General features: G+C 49.9%; 1 protein-coding gene across 3 annotated transcripts in view; it reads left to right on the top strand.

The window, feature by feature from the left end:
* SUPT6H (SPT6 homolog, histone chaperone and transcription elongation factor) overlaps positions 1-17,462 on the top strand; it is a 33,860-nt gene extending 16,398 nt beyond the window's left edge. For all 3 annotated transcript variants that reach the window (XM_044248301.1, XM_044248302.1, XM_044248300.1), the window contains exons 12-37: positions 285-433; positions 586-684; positions 1,168-1,297; positions 1,382-1,532; positions 1,675-1,829; positions 2,013-2,208; positions 2,608-2,747; positions 2,869-2,986; positions 4,296-4,372; positions 4,604-4,739; positions 5,026-5,163; positions 5,242-5,409; positions 6,314-6,441; positions 7,544-7,751; positions 8,236-8,383; positions 9,218-9,360; positions 10,280-10,420; positions 11,473-11,668; positions 12,067-12,305; positions 12,898-13,011; positions 13,166-13,290; positions 15,012-15,124; positions 15,402-15,479; positions 15,576-15,742; positions 16,190-16,377; positions 16,660-17,462. In XM_044248301.1, the coding sequence (XP_044104236.1) occupies positions 285-433; positions 586-684; positions 1,168-1,297; positions 1,382-1,532; positions 1,675-1,829; positions 2,013-2,208; positions 2,608-2,747; positions 2,869-2,986; positions 4,296-4,372; positions 4,604-4,739; positions 5,026-5,163; positions 5,242-5,409; positions 6,314-6,441; positions 7,544-7,751; positions 8,236-8,383; positions 9,218-9,360; positions 10,280-10,420; positions 11,473-11,668; positions 12,067-12,305; positions 12,898-13,011; positions 13,166-13,290; positions 15,012-15,124; positions 15,402-15,479; positions 15,576-15,742; positions 16,190-16,377; positions 16,660-16,846 (3,832 nt within the window). In that variant the 3' untranslated portion in view covers positions 16,847-17,462. The remainder of the gene's footprint in view (positions 1-284; positions 434-585; positions 685-1,167; positions 1,298-1,381; positions 1,533-1,674; positions 1,830-2,012; positions 2,209-2,607; positions 2,748-2,868; positions 2,987-4,295; positions 4,373-4,603; positions 4,740-5,025; positions 5,164-5,241; positions 5,410-6,313; positions 6,442-7,543; positions 7,752-8,235; positions 8,384-9,217; positions 9,361-10,279; positions 10,421-11,472; positions 11,669-12,066; positions 12,306-12,897; positions 13,012-13,165; positions 13,291-15,011; positions 15,125-15,401; positions 15,480-15,575; positions 15,743-16,189; positions 16,378-16,659) is intronic.
* The last annotated feature ends 5 nt before the right edge of the window (positions 17,463-17,467 follow it).

Here is a 17,467-nt window from a genome sequence, read left to right as displayed (position 1 = left end):
ATCTCCATTTGTAACAACTGCCAACCATCCCTTCTCGGCCTTTTGGCTAAGATCAAGTGTTGTAACAACCGCCAGCCACCATTCGATGTATTGCTTCTCTAAGATATCTTGGTTGCAAGTAAGTCATGGTCTGGTGGTGGTGTATAGTTCTAATAATTGAAGAGTACAGGCACCCATCCCAGTTGGGATCTTGCCTCCATGGGAACTGGACCTCTTGCAGCAGTACTGACTGGGTTTATACTTTTACTCAGTGACAGTTAAGGTCTTGTGTCCCTTTCCTCCAGGCTTAAGGATGTGCAGTCAATGGATGAACTGAAAGATGTCTACAACCATTTCTTGCTTTATTATGGCCGTGATATTCCCAAGATGCAGAATGCCGCCAAGGCCAGCCGCAAGAAGCTGAAGCGTGTACGGGAAGAGGGAGATGAGGAAGGCGAGTGCTGGAAAAGAAAACCCAGGAGGCTTAATGGCCACACCGTCCCCTGGGACGGCCCGGGCTGAGTGCCCTTTGGGGCTTCTCTCTACATGTGTCAGATCCTCGGGAGTGACTGGAAACTGGAACACTAACTCACGATTTCTTCCCAGGTGAGGGTGAAGAGGCAGAAGATGAGGAGCAGAGGGGCCCAGAGCTCAAGCAGGCCTCCCGCCGAGACATGTACACCATCTGCCAGAGTGCTGGGCTAGGTAAAAGCTAGCTGCTTTGTGTCCTGGGTCTTGTAGCCATGAGCAAGGGAAGTTCCCTGGTAGTCACTGGTGGGCAGGAAGAGGACTTAACAGACATTTGAACAAATCACCAGTCCAGTTCTGACCACAGGCCCCCAGCACCCACACCCACTTCACAGTAATGGTCCGGCCTTTCCCTAACTTCCTGAAGGAATGGGAAGTGCACACAATCAGAGGGGCAGGGTCCTTCCTAGCTTTCACATGTTCTTTTATTAAACTATAAATTCTACCTTAGTTCTGAGTGCAGGAGTCACAGAAAATTCCTGTTTCATAACAGCTTGTCAGGTGTTTAAAGGCCGTTTTACTATTCCTTGTAAAATTCCTGGTCCTGCTTTTTTGTGACCCTCTTAAAGTCTAGTGCCCAGAGTTGCTACTCTGGACCCAGAGCAAAGAGATTTGTCAGCCTAGCTGTTGTTTTACCCTTCACCCTCCTGTATGCTTTAGATGGTCTGGCCAAAAAGTTCGGGCTTACTCCTGAGCAGTTCGGGGAAAACCTCCGGGACAGCTACCAGCGGCATGAGACAGAGCAGTTCCCTGCAGAGCCTTTGGAGTTGGCCAAGGATTACGTTTGCAGGTAGGCATGCAACAAGTAGCTGGCAGGAGGAAGGGCCTGAGGGCCAGACACTGTCATCCTGCAGCTGCCACGTTTTCCCCATAGCCAGTTCCCTACGCCAGAAGCTGTGCTGGAAGGTGCCCGCTACATGGTAGCCCTGCAGATTGCCCGAGAGCCCCTCGTCCGACAGGTGCTGAGGCAGACCTTCCAGGAGAGAGCCAAACTCAATATAACCCCCACCAAGAAAGGTAGAAAGGTGAGCTGGGTGCAGGGTTTTGATCTGACACACAGCCCAGCTCTGTGTTCGACTGAACTGAGTTTCTTGCTTTCGTGCGCAGCTGAGCCGTCTGCTCAAGCCAGCCTGTCAGTAGGCTGATGATTCCTCTTGGTGTCTACAGGATGTGGATGAGGCCCACTACGCTTATTCCTTCAAGTACTTAAAGAACAAGCCTGTTAAGGAACTGAGAGATGACCAGTTCCTCAAGATATGCTTGGCTGAAGACGAGGGGCTGCTCACCATTGACATCAGCATAGACATGAAGGGGGTAGAAGGGTAAGCAGAGCCCTGGGAGAGGGGCTCATTGGGGGAGGGCTTGATGAGGGAGGGGTTCCCTCAGGAATGTGAACTGCAGTTTCAGAGTTGAGCGAGTCATTGTCCCTGGCTCACTCAACGTTTATGGACACTGGAGTATCCCCTTTCCTCCCTCCCCGACACTGCCGTGTTGTCTCTCCTCAGCTACGGCAATGACCAGACATATTTCGAAGAGATCAAACAGTTTTACTACCGAGATGAGTTCAGCCACCAAGTGCAGGAGTGGAACCGGCAGCGTACCATGGCCATCGAACGGGCTTTGCAGCAGTTCCTCTATGTACAGATGGCCAAAGAGCTCAAGAACAAGTTGCTGGCAGAAGCCAAAGAATATGTCATAAAGGTGAAGACAGAAACTCGGCAGTTCTTTGTCCTGTGATTTCTCCAAACCAGAGCTGAGAATTCAGGAACCCCTTAACAGTAGTCTTCTAGCTAATAGAGAAACACGGGGGCAGGGGGAGGTACTCACGGGGAGCACATACAAGGCCAGGGGTCACTCCAAGACCTCCCCATTTGAAGAGCCTCTTGACTCGCCACCCCCAATCCAAACATTCTTTGTTTTTATTACTGTTCTCCGTATACTCCCGTTTCCAGAAGCAATGTATGCCTTCGCACCATAAGCCCGTGAAGGATTAGAAGTATGTGCGCATGTCAGTACAACTTCTGCACATGCGCACCTGCATCTGTTTCCTTCGCACACTCGGTGAGCCTCTCGGCCATAGTGTCTGGTGTGTCTCCTCAGGCCTGTAGTCGGAAACTCTACAACTGGTTGAGGGTCGCACCCTACCGGCCAGATCAGCAGGTAGAGGAAGATGATGACTTTATGGATGAGAACCAAGGGAAGGGCATCCGCGTTCTAGGCATCGCTTTCTCCTCTGCCAGGTGACTGCCCGTTCGTACCTGCCCAGCCTCACCCCTTCCCTATCTTCCTAATCCCATTCTTCTCTAGCTGTATTCTTTTATTTCTGACTATTGCACTGTTCTTTCCTGGTCTGGTTGGCAGAGATCACCCTGTGTTCTGCGCCTTGGTGAACGGCGAAGGAGAAGTGACAGACTTCCTTCGGCTGCCCCATTTTACCAAACGGCGAACTGCATGGAGAGAGGAGGAACGGGAAAAGAAGGCAAGTGGCTGGGATGGGGTAACCAATTGTACATCTTAAGTGCATTTACAATTCCATGGGGATGCGTGTTCATGGTCTATAAAACGTCTATGCAAGACCCTGATTACCTCTACCGGTTTGCTAAACCCTGGAGTCTTGGAAGAAGCCTCACCTCCATAAGCAGTAGATGGCACTCAAGTCCTGGTGCAGAATTTACTTCTGGCTGGAGGCCAAGTCCTCGGCCTTGTGTGCTTCTGGGAGCTGCCATTATAGCTTCTGTTCTTACCAGCATCTGGGTCATCCTGTTCCAGGAGCTGAAAGCCAGTGAGGCATTAAGCCAACCTTTTCCCAGCTTTAGCCTTTCAGTGTCTTTTTTCCAAGGAAAGGGGAGTTCGAATTCATCTCACGTATATGTTTCTGATTTTTTTTTTTTTAACCTAACGGTATCTTTCCATTTTGCCGAGAGCGCTGCATTCTAAAATAATTTTTAACAACCTTTTTTTTTATTATTTATTTGAGAGAGCAAGAGAAAATAGAGCATGAGTATGGGGAAGAGGGAGGGAGAGCCTAGTTCTCGAGCAGGAGCCCAACGTGGGGCTCAATCCTAGGATCCTGGGATCATGACCTGAGCATAAGGCAGACGCTTAACCGACTGACCCACCCAGGTGCCCCATTAACAACCTTTTTTTTTTTTTTAAGATTTTTTTTTTAATTTATTTATTTGACAGACAGCGATCACAAGTAGGCAGAGAGGCAGGCAGAGAGAGAGAGAGAGGAGGAAGCAGGCTTCCCGCTGAGCAGGGAGTCCGATGCAGGGCTCGATCATAGGACCCTGGGATCATGACCTGAGCCGAAGGCAGGGGCTTTAACCCACTGAGCCACCCAGACACCCCTAACAACCATTTTTTTTTTTTCAAAGAAAACAGTGAAATGAATTTAGAATAATCCTGCCAACCAAACAGTGGTTTATGTTAGTAAAAACCAAGTATGTTTGGATCAGTCAGGGGAGCATGGGACTCTTGCTCTTGGGGTTGTGAGTTGAAACCCCATGTTGAGTGTAGAGGTTACTGAAAAGGAAGAAAAGGAAGACAAGTGTGTTTGATCACAACCAAGTATGAGCCAGAGGTATAGTAATTTTAGGAAACGTTAATGCATATACGATATTGAATCCAGAGACCTTAGTCTCCTTGATTTGTGTTCCACTTAGACAGTCTAACTTGGAGCTTACTGTTCTTTGGTCTTATAAGGTCTTGGTATTACTTAGGGAGAGAAAGCGTTAAAAATCTCCCGATCTTCGGAGCCATTTAGTTCTAATTTTATTTCAATCCAGGCTCAAGATATTGAAACCCTAAAGAAATTTCTTCTGAACAAAAAGCCTCATGTGGTAACAGTCGCAGGAGAAAACAGGTAGGGGCACCAGGGGATCAGACTAGACCTGGCTTAAATTCACTTGTCCTTTCTTATCGAATCTGGCATATGCCTCTTTAGACCATTGGTAAATTTCCCATCCCCAAGGAGTATCTCTTTGTCTTCAAAGTTCTTTCCTTCCCCAACCTACCCCCATCCCAGCCCTGAGTCTGTCCGTCCTTGATAAACTATTCAGAAAGAGCCCTGACCCAACACCCCTCCTCCCTCCAGGGACGCCCAGATGTTGATTGAAGATGTGAAGCGCATTGTGCATGAACTGGACCAGGGCCAACAGCTGTCCTCTATTGGGGTGGAGCTGGTTGATAATGAGTTGGCCATTCTCTATATGAACAGCAAGAAATCAGAGGTAATGCTGGAGCCCCGTTCTTGGGAGCTGCACACGTAAGAGCTGTGAATCCCAGGGAAATTTAATAGGGAAACGGAAGTGATCAAGGGCACAGGACTGCGCTTACTCAATTACCCTTGTGGGGGTGCTTCATTTCACCAGTCATGGCTCAGATAGGGAGCCCTGCAGATAAAACTGGCCCCTGAGGGGACAAAAAAGTGACTTGAGGCCAGAACACTTTGTGATTCCTTTTGCTGTTGAGAGCTGAGAGAACTTAATCGTCCTGCTGGTCCTCATTTGACTCTAGGCAGAGTTCCGGGATTACCCTCCAGTGCTGAGACAGGCTGTCTCCCTGGCCCGGCGCATCCAGGACCCTCTGATTGAATTTGCCCAGGTGTGCAGCTCTGATGAAGACATCCTGTGTCTCAAGTTTCATCCCTTGCAGGTGAGTAGGGTTTGACAGGCAAGCTTGAGCAGGCAAAATGGTACAAGAACCTTACCCCTGCCTGTTCTGTGTTTACAGGAGCACGTGGTGAAAGAGGAGCTGCTCAACGCCTTGTACTGTGAATTTATCAACCGAGTCAATGAGGTTGGGGTCGATGTCAACCGTGCCATTGCCCACCCATACAGCCAGGCCTTAATCCAATATGTCTGTGGCCTGGGACCTCGAAAAGGGACACATCTCCTCAAGGTAGGATGGGATTGAATTAGAAAATAAGAAAAGTTCCCGTTTCATTGAGCCTTCACACTCTGCCAGCATGATTTGGCAAAAGACCAAGGTCAGGGGCGCCTGGGTGGCTCAGTGGGTTAAGCCGCTGCCTTCAGCTCGGGTCATGATCTCAGGGTCCTGGGATTGAGTCCCGCATCAGGCTCTCTGCTCAGCGGGGAGCCTGCTTCCTCCTCTCTCTCTCTGCCTGCCTCTCTGCCTACTTGTGATCTCTCTCTGTCAAATAAATAAATAAAATCTTTAAAAAAAAAAAAAAACAAAAGACCAAGGTCAGAGAAGTCCAGGGATTTGTCCAGAGTCATCCAGCTAGTGAGAGTCTAAGTCAGACTTGAGACCACAGCTATGCTCTTCACTACTATACTGTGGGAAAGACAGCCATAACCCAAGATTTAAGACAGATGGAAGAAAGTGAGAAGAGTACCCTACACCAGCCTCTAGATAGTGGTTCATTCCAGTGGGAAAAAAAGGGATTTCATTCGGAGGCTAACGGGGGTGGTATGCAGGGAGCTTTAGAAATTTTGGTAATATATTTTTTTTTTTCTTAAGATGAGTGGTGGGCACTTGGATATATGTTTTATCATTAACTTTTTAAAATTATTACTAATTTTTATAAGTAATCTCCATGCCCAGTATGGGACTCGAATTCACAACCTCAAGATCAGGAATTGCATGCTCTTCCAACTGAGCCAGCCAGGCGCCCCATTTTATCATTAACTTTTAAGCTATATATTAGTTATGTATTATTTTTGGCAGGTGTGACATCATTTACTAAAATAATTTCTCACGGAGGGTTTCCCAGAAACCTGAAAGGAGGCGGGGAGGGTGGGGCCTGCCTGCTGCTCTGGCTCACTCCACACCTCTCCCCTAGATCCTGAAGCAAAACAACACCAGGCTTGAGAGCCGGACCCAGCTGGTCACCATGTGCCACATGGGTCCCAAAGTCTTCATGAATTGTGCTGGCTTCCTCAAGATTGACACGGCCTCCCTGGGGGACAGGTGATACCCTCTGCCTGGGTGGGCCAGGAGGAATTCCCTTGGGCTTTGCTTTGGGGATTCAGGGAATTAGGGCTGTCAAAGGGCCCGAGGTATTTGAATTAAGAAATATTTTAAAGCAAAGGTGAGGAAGCTTTATTAAGTCAAGAGCCTCTGACCTATGGAAAAGATCGGTTCAATTATGTGAAGCTTTTTTTGTGTGAGAAAAACATAAAAAGGACAGGAAACACAATACTTTGTTCAGTAAACACAACATGTTCTGTTATGATCTGCCATGGCTAGATGAGGGTGGGAATAGCAGGGGCAATGGAAAAGGAGTGTGGGGGTATGATGAAATAAGGAAGGGGGAGAGAGATTCTGTATGTTTTGAGATGATGTTATTGAGAGAAAGTTCTATTCACTTGGACTTTGGACTTCACTATTGACCTCTTCCTCTCCAGAAGTTATCAACTCAGTCTTTGGAGGATCTTTTCCACGGGCACATAGCTCCTCATTCAGTAATGGAAATCAGTGGGGAAATAGGCTTCAAGTTCTAAAACTTCATTTTCCACCCAGCTTTGCTGTAACACTCCACGAATAACATAGGTCCATGTGAGTGCACGGGCAAGACCAGCCTGGGAAGGCTTTATGGGGGAAAATAGCTGCCAGCAAATTGTCAGAAGTCTTTTTCCCCCTTCTTGTTTTATCTTGTTATAACACTTACTTAAGTTCATGATATAAAATTCAATGTATAGCAGTATTATGCAGAAAGTGGAAGTCCCCCATAATCCCACCCCCCAGAGATAACTACCATAACAATTTGGTGTATACTACAACGTTCCTAAATTTTATTTTTGCTATGCATTTACTAACTACCCATTTACTACAAAAATGGGATCATATGGTTCATAGTGTTTTGCAGTGCATTTTTCACGTATCAGTATATCGTGGCCATCTTTCCATGTCAGCACACATAGATCTACCTCATTATTTTTAATGGCTGTATAGTATTCCATTGTATGGAGGTACCCTAATTTATTTAACCAGTTCCCCATTGGTGGACATTTGGGTTGTTACTAGAAGCTTCTCGTTCTATATCCTGGCTCCTTTTCTGCCTTTCCTTCAGCACTGACTCATACATTGAAGTTCTTGATGGTTCCCGAGTCCACCCTGAGACCTATGAGTGGGCCAGGAAGATGGCAGTGGACGCTCTGGAATATGATGAATCAGCTGAGGACGCCAACCCTGCAGGAGCCCTCGAAGAGATATTGGAAAACCCAGAGCGACTCAAGGACCTGGACCTAGATGCCTTTGCAGAAGAACTGGAGAGGCAGGTGGGTGACAGCATAGAGGCCCGGTGCAGAAATCATTCCAAGTCCCCTGTTTGGGAGGAGACTCGGGCAGCAAGTCCCCAGGAAACCTCTGATACTATGGACATGGGAGACTCAATCCTCTCTTCTCCTTACCCTAGCAGGCTCTACCGGGATTTTCAAGGAAGTGTTCAGTCTACTTATTAAGGAGCAAGGAAGTCTCAGACTCCTATAGCCATTATCAGTGGTTCGGGGCAGTTGTCAAGTTTCCTTCTAGGCCTTCTCGCCTCCTCTCCAATAACACAGCTTTGCATATGTCTGTTTCACACATTGGGGTTCTCTGAAGCGTTTTAGAGAAAACTTGAAAACTCTTGTCATAAGTGTTAAAGGAGAGCAAGAGAAGAGAAGCCCTGACAGGGGCCAGTTGGCCTATTCCTTTCCTTGAAAGCCCCTGTGGCTCCAGTTAGGGAATGGTTGCAAGGTTCTTCCTGATGGGCTTCTTCCACAGGGCTATGGTGACAAACACATCACCTTGTATGACATCCGGGCGGAGCTGAGCTGCCGGTATAAGGACCTCCGGACAGCCTACCGCTCTCCCAACACAGAGGAAATCTTCAATATGTTAACCAAAGAAACACCAGAGACCTTCTACATTGGTAAATTCTGGGCCTGGTTTTCAGCTGGAGAAGGATGTATAAGGGTGGGGGATGTGTTCACTGTGTACGTTCAAACCAAGCCATGATTCCCACAGAATGAGGCAGGTCTGCAGGGAGAAAAGACCACGGGAGCCTGTAAGAAGATTATAACTAGGGGCACCTGGGTGGCTCAGTGGGTTAAAGCCTCTGCCTTTGGCTCAGGTCATGATCCTAGGGTCCTGGGATCGAGCCCCACATTGGGCTCTCTGCTTGCTCAGCGGAGAGCCTGCTTCCCCCTCTCTCTCTGCCTGCCTCTCTGCCTACTTGTGATCTCTGTCAAATAATTATAAATAAAATCTTAAAAAATAATAAGATTATAAAGCCCTGGGCTTGGGGCACCTGGTGGCTCAGTGGGTTAAAGCCTCTGCCTTCGGCTCGGGTCATGATCCCAAGGTCCTGGGATCAAGCCCCGCATCGGGCTCTTTACTCAGAGGGGAGCCTGCTTCCTCCTCTCTCTCTGCCTGCCTCTCTGCCTCCTTGTGATTTCTGTCTGTCAAATAAATAAATATTTTTAAAAAATAAAATAAAGCCCTGGGCTAGAAGTCAAAACTGAGTCCAGGGTCAAACTGTGCCTTTAACCTACTACTGCAGGATCTTGAGGGAGTCAGTTCATGTTACCCCATCACCAAATCAGGGGAGGATTTCCCTTCTCAAGGATGTGAGGGAAATCTGTGGAAATGCTGTAAGACCGAATTCTATCACTACATGTCAGTGGGAAGGAATCACCCCTCCAGTTCTTTTAGCCTGTTCCCCATTCTCTTCCTCCCTTCCCTGTCCACCTCGCCCTTTCTGCAGGAAAGCTTATCATCTGCAATGTCACCGGCATTGCCCACAGGCGTCCCCAGGGTGAGAGCTATGACCAGGCAATCCGCAACGATGAGACAGGGCTTTGGCAGTGTCCCTTCTGTCAGCAAGACAATTTCCCCGAACTCAGTGAGGTACGTGCTGCCATGCTAGCGTGGTCACTGGACGTCTTGATTGAATAGTTCTCTGTGCCCTAGAGAGGAGTTGAAAATTGGGGTGTTTTAGGTGGTGCTTTTACCAAATACACAAGAGGGGGAAGAGGGCTAGAACACATACAGGTCTAACATGAAGTCCCTAGGTATGCAGGTCAGAAATCTGTATGCTTCCTGCATACAGGAAGCTCAGCCTGCTCAGCCTTTAACCCGAGTTTTCTGTTCTCTGGGGATCTAACTAACTCAACCAGGTTGAAGGTACGAAGATGAGCATTTCTTACTTACAGGGGAGGCACAGTGTCCCCATACATGCTAATTAGAAGGTATCTCTAGGCTCTTTTGAATTTTCCCGTTTTCCACACACGTTTTAATTTGTCGTACTTTCTTCTAAACATTATCTCCCTTTCTGATGGTCAGAAGTTAACTAAAGGCATCCTGAACGCTTTTTCTGAGTCTTCAGATGTTATCAGGCAGTCTATGAAAGAGTTGATTTCTGAACTTGACCTAATAAAAGAAGCTGTGGGATTTGCCTGGGTTTTAAGAAAGCCAGGGGGCACCAGGGTCACTGAAATGGGTTGTTCTGTGGAGACGGGCATGTATATTTCTTGTGTCGGAACAAGGTGGGAGAAGGGACTTCAGTTGTAGCTAGAGGGACGTACACATTTCGATTAACATGAAGGATTGCTCTGATGGCTGGTGGTGCCAGTCACTGAGATCACTTATGAGTCAAAGAACATTAGGGATGTTCAGAATCTCTGTTGGTGGGTGGCTGAGTCAGTGTGTTTTCAGACCACTTTGCCAGGTATTACGGCAGATAAATTGCAGTGCCCGGCAGCTCTTTCTTGAACGTGTGATCTCCAGAATCTTAATGACCAGGCTCCTCTCCTGATGTACTTTTCAGGTCTGGAACCACTTTGACAGCGGTTCGTGCCCTGGCCAGGCCATTGGTGTCAAAACACGGCTAGACAATGGTGTCACCGGCTTCATCCCCACCAAATTCCTCAGTGACAAAGTGGTAAAGCGGCCAGAGGAGCGAGTGAAGGTAGATGAACGACCGGGCTAAGGCATCTAGTAGGGCTTTCAGCCACCCAAACTGGGTGATCCGGAACTTTGGGCTGTGCCCCCCAGAAGTGAGGCTCTGTTCCCACTGGCTGCTGGTAGGGAGAGGCCATCAGGACGATTTGTAACTAGTTGAAAGAAGCCAGGGTGAGAAGCATGTGAATGAGAAACAGCTTTTGTTCACTGTCTTTGTGAGATCTCACTGGGTTGCCAGCCCTTCAGAGAGGGCTCTCTCTTCCTGTGTGGGAAGCTGTGTTTGAGTCTGCAGGCAGGAAGTAGGGCCCAGCGTTCCATGCTGTGAAACAGAAAGGCTATGCTCTCTTTCTGTTCTAGTATTCTCTTGCCAGCTGCCATTTATTATGCACCCACTAGATACCAGCACTTGACATTTACATATGTTGTCTTTAATCTCATGTGATGGGGAAGGAAAATAGGACCTTTCTGGGGGGAGAAATTGGAGTGTCTTTTCCAGGATCACGCAGTTTGTTGGTGACACGGCTGGTACCAGATCTGCCAAATTCTCTTGTTCTGAGTGTCACAAACACCCAAGAAGTGTGGAGATAGGGAGGTTGGGGGAAAATCTTCCTGAAAAATGGAAGCTCGGGAGATTTTCAAAAGGAGAGCCATGCCGTGTGATTGGCTTGTGCTGCTGTTTAGACAGAAAGACACAAGTCGGAAAGAACAGAAAGCCCTTACTTTGCCTCCCCTCCAGAAAGGGCAGCCAGGCTTTGATGGCACCCTGGGAGCAGTAATTAAGTAACTTTATGGGAGAAGGGACTAGCCAGGGGCAGGGTAGTCACAGTAAGCCCTAGTTGCTTTTCCTGCCTAGAGCGATAGGCATCTGTGCAGGACATGGCCTGTAGTCTGTAGACCAGACTCAGCACTGAACTCCTGATCGGTTGTTTGCTAGCCGGCTCGCTTTGGGCAAGTCACTCTCCCATCCTTCTTCCTGGACTGTGGTTTTCTCACATGTAAAATGGGGCATCGGGCTAGATCATCTTTGTCCCTTCCAGCTCAAATGTTCTGTGGATCTAGGTGGGAATGACTGTTCACTGCCGCATCATGAAGATTGACATTGAGAAGTTCAGCGCCGACCTTACCTGCCGAACCTCAGACCTCATGGACAGGAACAACGAATGGAAACTGCCCAAAGACACCTACTATGACTTTGACGCCGAAGCAGCAGACCACAAGCAGGAGGAGGACATGAAACGGAAGCAGCAGCGGACCAGTGAGTGTGGCCACCACCACACCTGTACAGCCAAGTCTCGGCAGCCCTCCCTCCACAGGATGCACTTGCTGATGGCTGTTCCCTGGTGGGAGTGAGTGGTCAGCTCTGAGGTCTGAGGCCCATAGACCTCACGGATGGAGTCAGTGGCAGGGCTGGAAGCCAGGGTCTTCTGGGGTCACACGTTCTTTGCTAATGCACTGTGACATTTAAAGGCTCGTTCTCTGATCGCCTCAGGAACCCAGGTGCACACATCCTTCACATCAGAGAATTCAGGTCCGGAGAGGGTGAAAGAGTCTCAGAATTTGACAGCGGGTCAGAAATGAAGCCACAATTTGTCCTGTTGTTGCGGGCTCCCAGTCCCCTTCACCTGATCTGTACTTCTTTCCTGTCCTCCTCAGCATACATCAAGCGAGTGATCGCACACCCATCTTTCCATAATATAAACTTCAAGCAAGCAGAAAAGATGATGGAGACCATGGACCAGGGTGATGTGATCATCCGCCCGAGTAGCAAGGGTGAAAATCACCTGACCGTGACCTGGAAGGTCAGCGACGGCATCTACCAACACGTGGATGTCCGGGAAGAAGGCAAGGAAAATGCCTTCAGCCTGGGAGCCACCCTGTGGATCAATAGTGAGGTGAGAGCTGGCTCCCACACACTTCCCATCCCCTCTCCTGCTTCCAGAAACAAGGCATTTCTGGCTACTTTGAGCTGACGTTAGTGACTTATATGCATTACGTGTATTTTAGCTACACAGAGTGACAGAACAGGAGGTTGATTGTGAGATGAGTCATTTGATAACAATTTTTCTGTATTTCGTTCCCTTTTCTGTGTCCTCTGAATTTTAAAATAGACTACCCGGAGGGCACCAGCAGAGGAAGAGGAGAAAATACACAGAAACATATAATTGCGTACACACCCGCACACACACGTACACATGTGTTTCTCTTTTTTGGTTTCAGTAGAGAAAAATTGTATGAAGCTCCGTGTTGTTCCCAGGCAGCAGGGGAGAATCAGGGTTATGGTTTAAAAAATTTTGTGCCTGTAAGCTGATCAATCTGGGCACAACTCAAACAGCTGGGTAAAAGGAGGGGACTTTCCAGCATAGTGAGGCCACAGCAGGCTGGGAAGGCCACGTCCTCCCTTAGGTTCTCTTCAGAGTGCCTCAGTTGAAGGGCCAGGAGTCCCAGCTCACTGTGACACGTGGGGCCTTTACCGTTTCCCCACAGGAATTTGAAGACTTGGATGAGATTGTTGCTCGCTATGTCCAGCCCATGGCATCCTTTGCCCGCGACCTCCTGAACCACAAGTATTATCAGGACTGCAGTGGTGGTGACCGTAAGGTGAGCCCAGGGCTCTTCAAGGCATGACCTCTCCCAGTCACTTCAAGATGTCTAGTTTCCTTTCAGTGCAGGGGATGTGTGCCTTGTGTGTGCACCAGACACCGTGTGCCGAGCGTGCTGCTATCCCAACCTCTCCCCCTCATTCTACCCCCAGAAATTAGAGGAGCTGCTCATCAAAACTAAGAAGGAGAAGCCCACCTTCATCCCTTATTTCATCTGTGCCTGCAAGGAACTGCCCGGCAAGTTCCTCCTGGGATACCAGCCCCGGGGTAAACCCAGGTGAGCACTGGTGCCAAGAAGGTACTGCTACCAGGGTCTGCAGAAAGGCCAGCAGGGGAGTTAGAGACCCCTGGATTGGTCCTCTCTCTGGTTCTGCTTGACTGTCTTTTCCCTCTTACCTGTTTAGACCAGCAGTGGAGGTTGGAGTTGGGGAAAGAGGGTGATGATTTAGAGGTAAAAGAGCAAAGATTTGGTAAGAAAGATACCTTCCTTAACTCTGTAAGAGAAAGTTTCCTTCACCTGTTCTCTCTCCCACGGAGTGATGGAAATTACCAGCCTCTCTCCACCTGATTGGCAAAGATGGGGGCCAGGACATGGGTCTCTCCTTTTTCTTTCCTGCTTTGCCCTGGCCAGGGTGGTCATCTCGTGGCGGCTCACGGTTGCTGTAGTGTGCTAGATGACTTCTGCCTGCATTGCAGGGATGGGTCAGAAGAGCTGCTCCCACTGACCGCCCTCTGCTCCCTTCCGTGTGTGACTAAGCTGACCTTCCTCCGTATTCCTTTGGGTCCCTTTAGAGCTCACGCTGAATCAAAGTCCCTTTTGGGGTGGGGTGGAGGGCTCTGCTTTCTTTTTGTCTGTTACCCAGACTGATCATTCTGCCATCCTTCTCTATGCCCCTATCCTCTCTTCGCCCCTTGGCCAGGGCCAGTGCATTTCTGCTTTTGTCCTTCTACTGCCTGCACATGCTAGACAGTGTAGACTATAGGTGGGGGCTCAGTGGCTTGGTGACAAGAAGCTCTAGACTCCAGACCCTGCACCGTCTTGGGCACATATGGAATACTGCTGTCGTTTCTGGGAAGCCATTTCTGATTCACCATCGTGCTTCCAGAGGATGGCAGCCAGAGCTCTGGGCTGGACACCGCCCGTGAGGAGCGGTTGAACAAAGGAGGGAGCTTTAAACAAGGGAGTAGAAGCACCGTGATAACCTTCCATGGGAAGGTGTGCAGATTCCTTCTGTCGCCAAACTAAGAACACTTGTTTGTCATCACATTTAGGAAGCAGAGTTCAACTTCGGTATAAATAAGGACATGGTGGTATTTGTCTTTGTCTGTTGGTCATTGACACTTATCCTTAATTGAATAGAACTCTCTTTCAGGCATTGTGCTGAGTGCATCTCATGCCTTGTCTCATTTATTCCCCACACTCAGTTCTAAAGGTTTAAGTGTTGTTACTCTCATTTTCAAATGAAGCTGAGATTTGGGGTTAGTAACTTCACATAAGGTCATCTAGGCATCGAGTGACTGAGGCAAAGGTAGAGCTAGAACTGGTCTGAACCCAGAGCCCATCCTCCTACACTCCCACCACTGCCAAGTGTTGAGTAAGGTCAGACTCCCCACCTGAACAGGGGTGCTTCCAGATTCCAGTTCTCAGGGAATTGTTTTTGCTGCCCTGGGAAGCCCCTCCGGCCCTGACACCGGGACCTCAGTCTTACCCTCATCTGCAGGTGCTGCCATCATCCTACAGCCCAGGGTGGTGGCCCAGCCCACAGCAGGCCTTCCTCTGGTGGCCTGTACCTAGCATACTAGGGGCTGCTGATGCCTGGCCTTGACCTGCTTACCTCCTCAGAGTGCAGCCTCCTTTGATGGAGTCGGTGCCCTTTCATCTCTCCTTTCCCCCCAGCACCTAGTTTGGCTCCTTCAAGTGGTAGAGCTCTTTTCTGGCCGCTCGCTCAGGGCTGGCCCCAAGTGGTGTCTGACATGTGTTTCCTTCCAAAATCCCAGGATAGAATATGTAACAGTGACTCCTGAAGGATTCCGGTACCGGGGCCAAATCTTCCCTACTGTGAATGGACTTTTCAGATGGTTTAAGGATCACTACCAGGATCCTGTGCCGGGTGAGTTCTGCACTGAGCTCTGTGGTGTGCTTAGAGGGACAGGTAGGCCCTGAATCAGAATGCTCACTTGCCACCTGCGGAAGGGACAAGGCCTGAGCTGTCACCACAACTGTCTCATGCCTGCTTCAGCTTCCTGGCATCAAGGATGTCCTCCATCTACTTTGCCAGTGCAGCTTCTCTTCTCTCTACCCACCTCAGACCTCCTCCAGCCCCCTATGTTGTGAAACCAGAAATAGGTTCCTGGAGGGACATAACTAACTTCGGCCATTTCCTGTAGGCATCACCCCCAGTAGCAGCAGCAGGACCCGGACACCTGCTTCTATCAATGCCACCCCAGCCAACATCAACCTTGCAGGTAAGGAGCTTATGTCTGGGACTAGGACCTGGAGGGATGGGACCAGAAGGACTTTGACTGATAACGTGCCCATCTCCCACCTCTGTGTGCTTACAGATCTGACGCGAGCTGTGAATGCCTTGCCCCAGAACATGACCTCCCAGATGTTCAGTGCCATTGCAGCCGTGACAGGCCAAGGACAGAACCCTAATGCCACCCCAGCCCAGTGGGCCTCCAGCCAGTATGGCTATGGCGGCAGTGGAGGGGGCAGCAGCGCTTACCATGTACGTGGCTTGGGGACAAGGCTCCCTGCAGGGGGTGGAGAAGACAAAGGGAACGTCTTCCGTTCCCATGTCTATAGACTGGCCTCTGGCAGTGACCACCATGGGGGGCTTTATACATACAGATGGGGTCAGCACAGCCTTAGGAACTGTCTCCAACCCACACTCCTTTTCCTTGCGCCCACTTGAGGGTAAAGGGAGTGAGGTCTGATTTTTCCACAGTCCTTTGGGATCTTTGGAACTCTTAGGTGGCCAGGAGTGGTGGGCCCCATTGTGCCCGGTGCCATCCCACTTGCCTTTCTCTGCTGCTTGGGACTACACACTGCCCATGAGATGGTTGGTTAGCTGGAAAGCTCTGGGCCAAGCCCCAGCGTGCAGTTTGTCAGAAGTTCATAGCAAGGCCAAATAGGCCCCAGTCTTATCACCATTTAATGGTTCTCCTTTGTCCAGGTATTCCCAACGCCAGCCCAACAGCCAGTGGCCACACCACTAATGACCCCCAGCTACTCCTACACAACCCCCAGCCAGCCCATCACCACACCACAGTACCACCAGCTCCAGGCCAGCACCACCCCACAGTCTGCCCAGGCCCAGCCCCAGCCTTCTTCCAGCTCTCGGCAACGGCAGCAGCAGCCAAAGTAAGTGTGTGGTCGGTGGCATGGAGCAGGATCCTGGGGCGGGCATCGTCAAGAGGCCAGCAGGCCTGGCATAGGCAGGTGCCTTGGGCCTTGTGAGAGCTGTGACCCAGGTGATAGCCCAGGATGACGCTGGGAGAAGACAGAAGAGGGTAATGTGGCAGCTGGCCATGGCTGCTGCCAAAAATAGGTGGTCCATTTCTATAAGGATGGGAAAGGGAAGGCTTTCTTCTAGTGATCTCCGGGAGAGTCCTGATCTCAGATGCCCCTTTTTCCCGCTCCCAGGTCCAACAGCCATGCCGCCATCGACTGGGGAAAGATGGCAGAGCAGTGGCTACAGGAGAAGGAAGCCGAGAGGCGGAAACAGAAGCAGCGGCTGACACCTCGACCCTCTCCCAGCCCCATGATCGAAAGCACCCCCATGTCCATTGCCGGTGATGCCACCCCGCTCCTGGATGAGATGGATCGGTAGGGGGTCTGCCCCTAGGACTCTGGTTACCTCTGAGGCTGGGAGAGGCCCAGCTGCCCACTGCCTCACTCCCTGCCCCTCCTTTACTGTCCATAAAGTGGCGTGAATTGACATTCTCATTGGTGGTCAGCCTGGATGGGTGACAAGCTGGATGGCCTCACGAATTTGAGCTCAGTGCACGCTAGGCAGCAGTGCCCCACTCCAGGCCCTCACTGACCACCTGTCCCGGGACCAGGCTGGGAGGGGTGTGTGGTGGGGAGGAAGAGGAGGAAGACGAGAATGAGAGTGGAACAGTTTTGTATTCTACTCCCTACAAGCCATTTTGAGCTTCTGCCCTCATCTGACTCTGGGCTGTGACCCTGGGGCACCAAGCTCAGCACATGAGTCTCCCCCAGCTCTCGCAGGGAGAGGAATGCTATTTATTCAGTTTGGGGCAGGAGGGAGAGGAGGAAAAGTATTTCTGACCCTGATGCCGACAGCCTGGGTGGCTAGCAGAGCAGAATTGCAGGGAATATGGGGGAGCAGTGCTAACCTGCCCCGCCCTCGCCTGGCCGCCTTCACCCACCTGCTGCTGTCTCCGCTTCCTGCCTGTCATTTGAATAAACAGTGTTTCTACAGAGCACT

This window comes from Neovison vison, chromosome 5 (genome assembly GCF_020171115.1).
Source record: "Neovison vison isolate M4711 chromosome 5, ASM_NN_V1, whole genome shotgun sequence".
Taxonomy (NCBI): domain Eukaryota; kingdom Metazoa; phylum Chordata; class Mammalia; order Carnivora; family Mustelidae; genus Neogale; species Neogale vison.
Note: the sequence above shows the minus strand (reverse complement) of the source record. Positions and strands in the feature narration are given on the sequence as shown.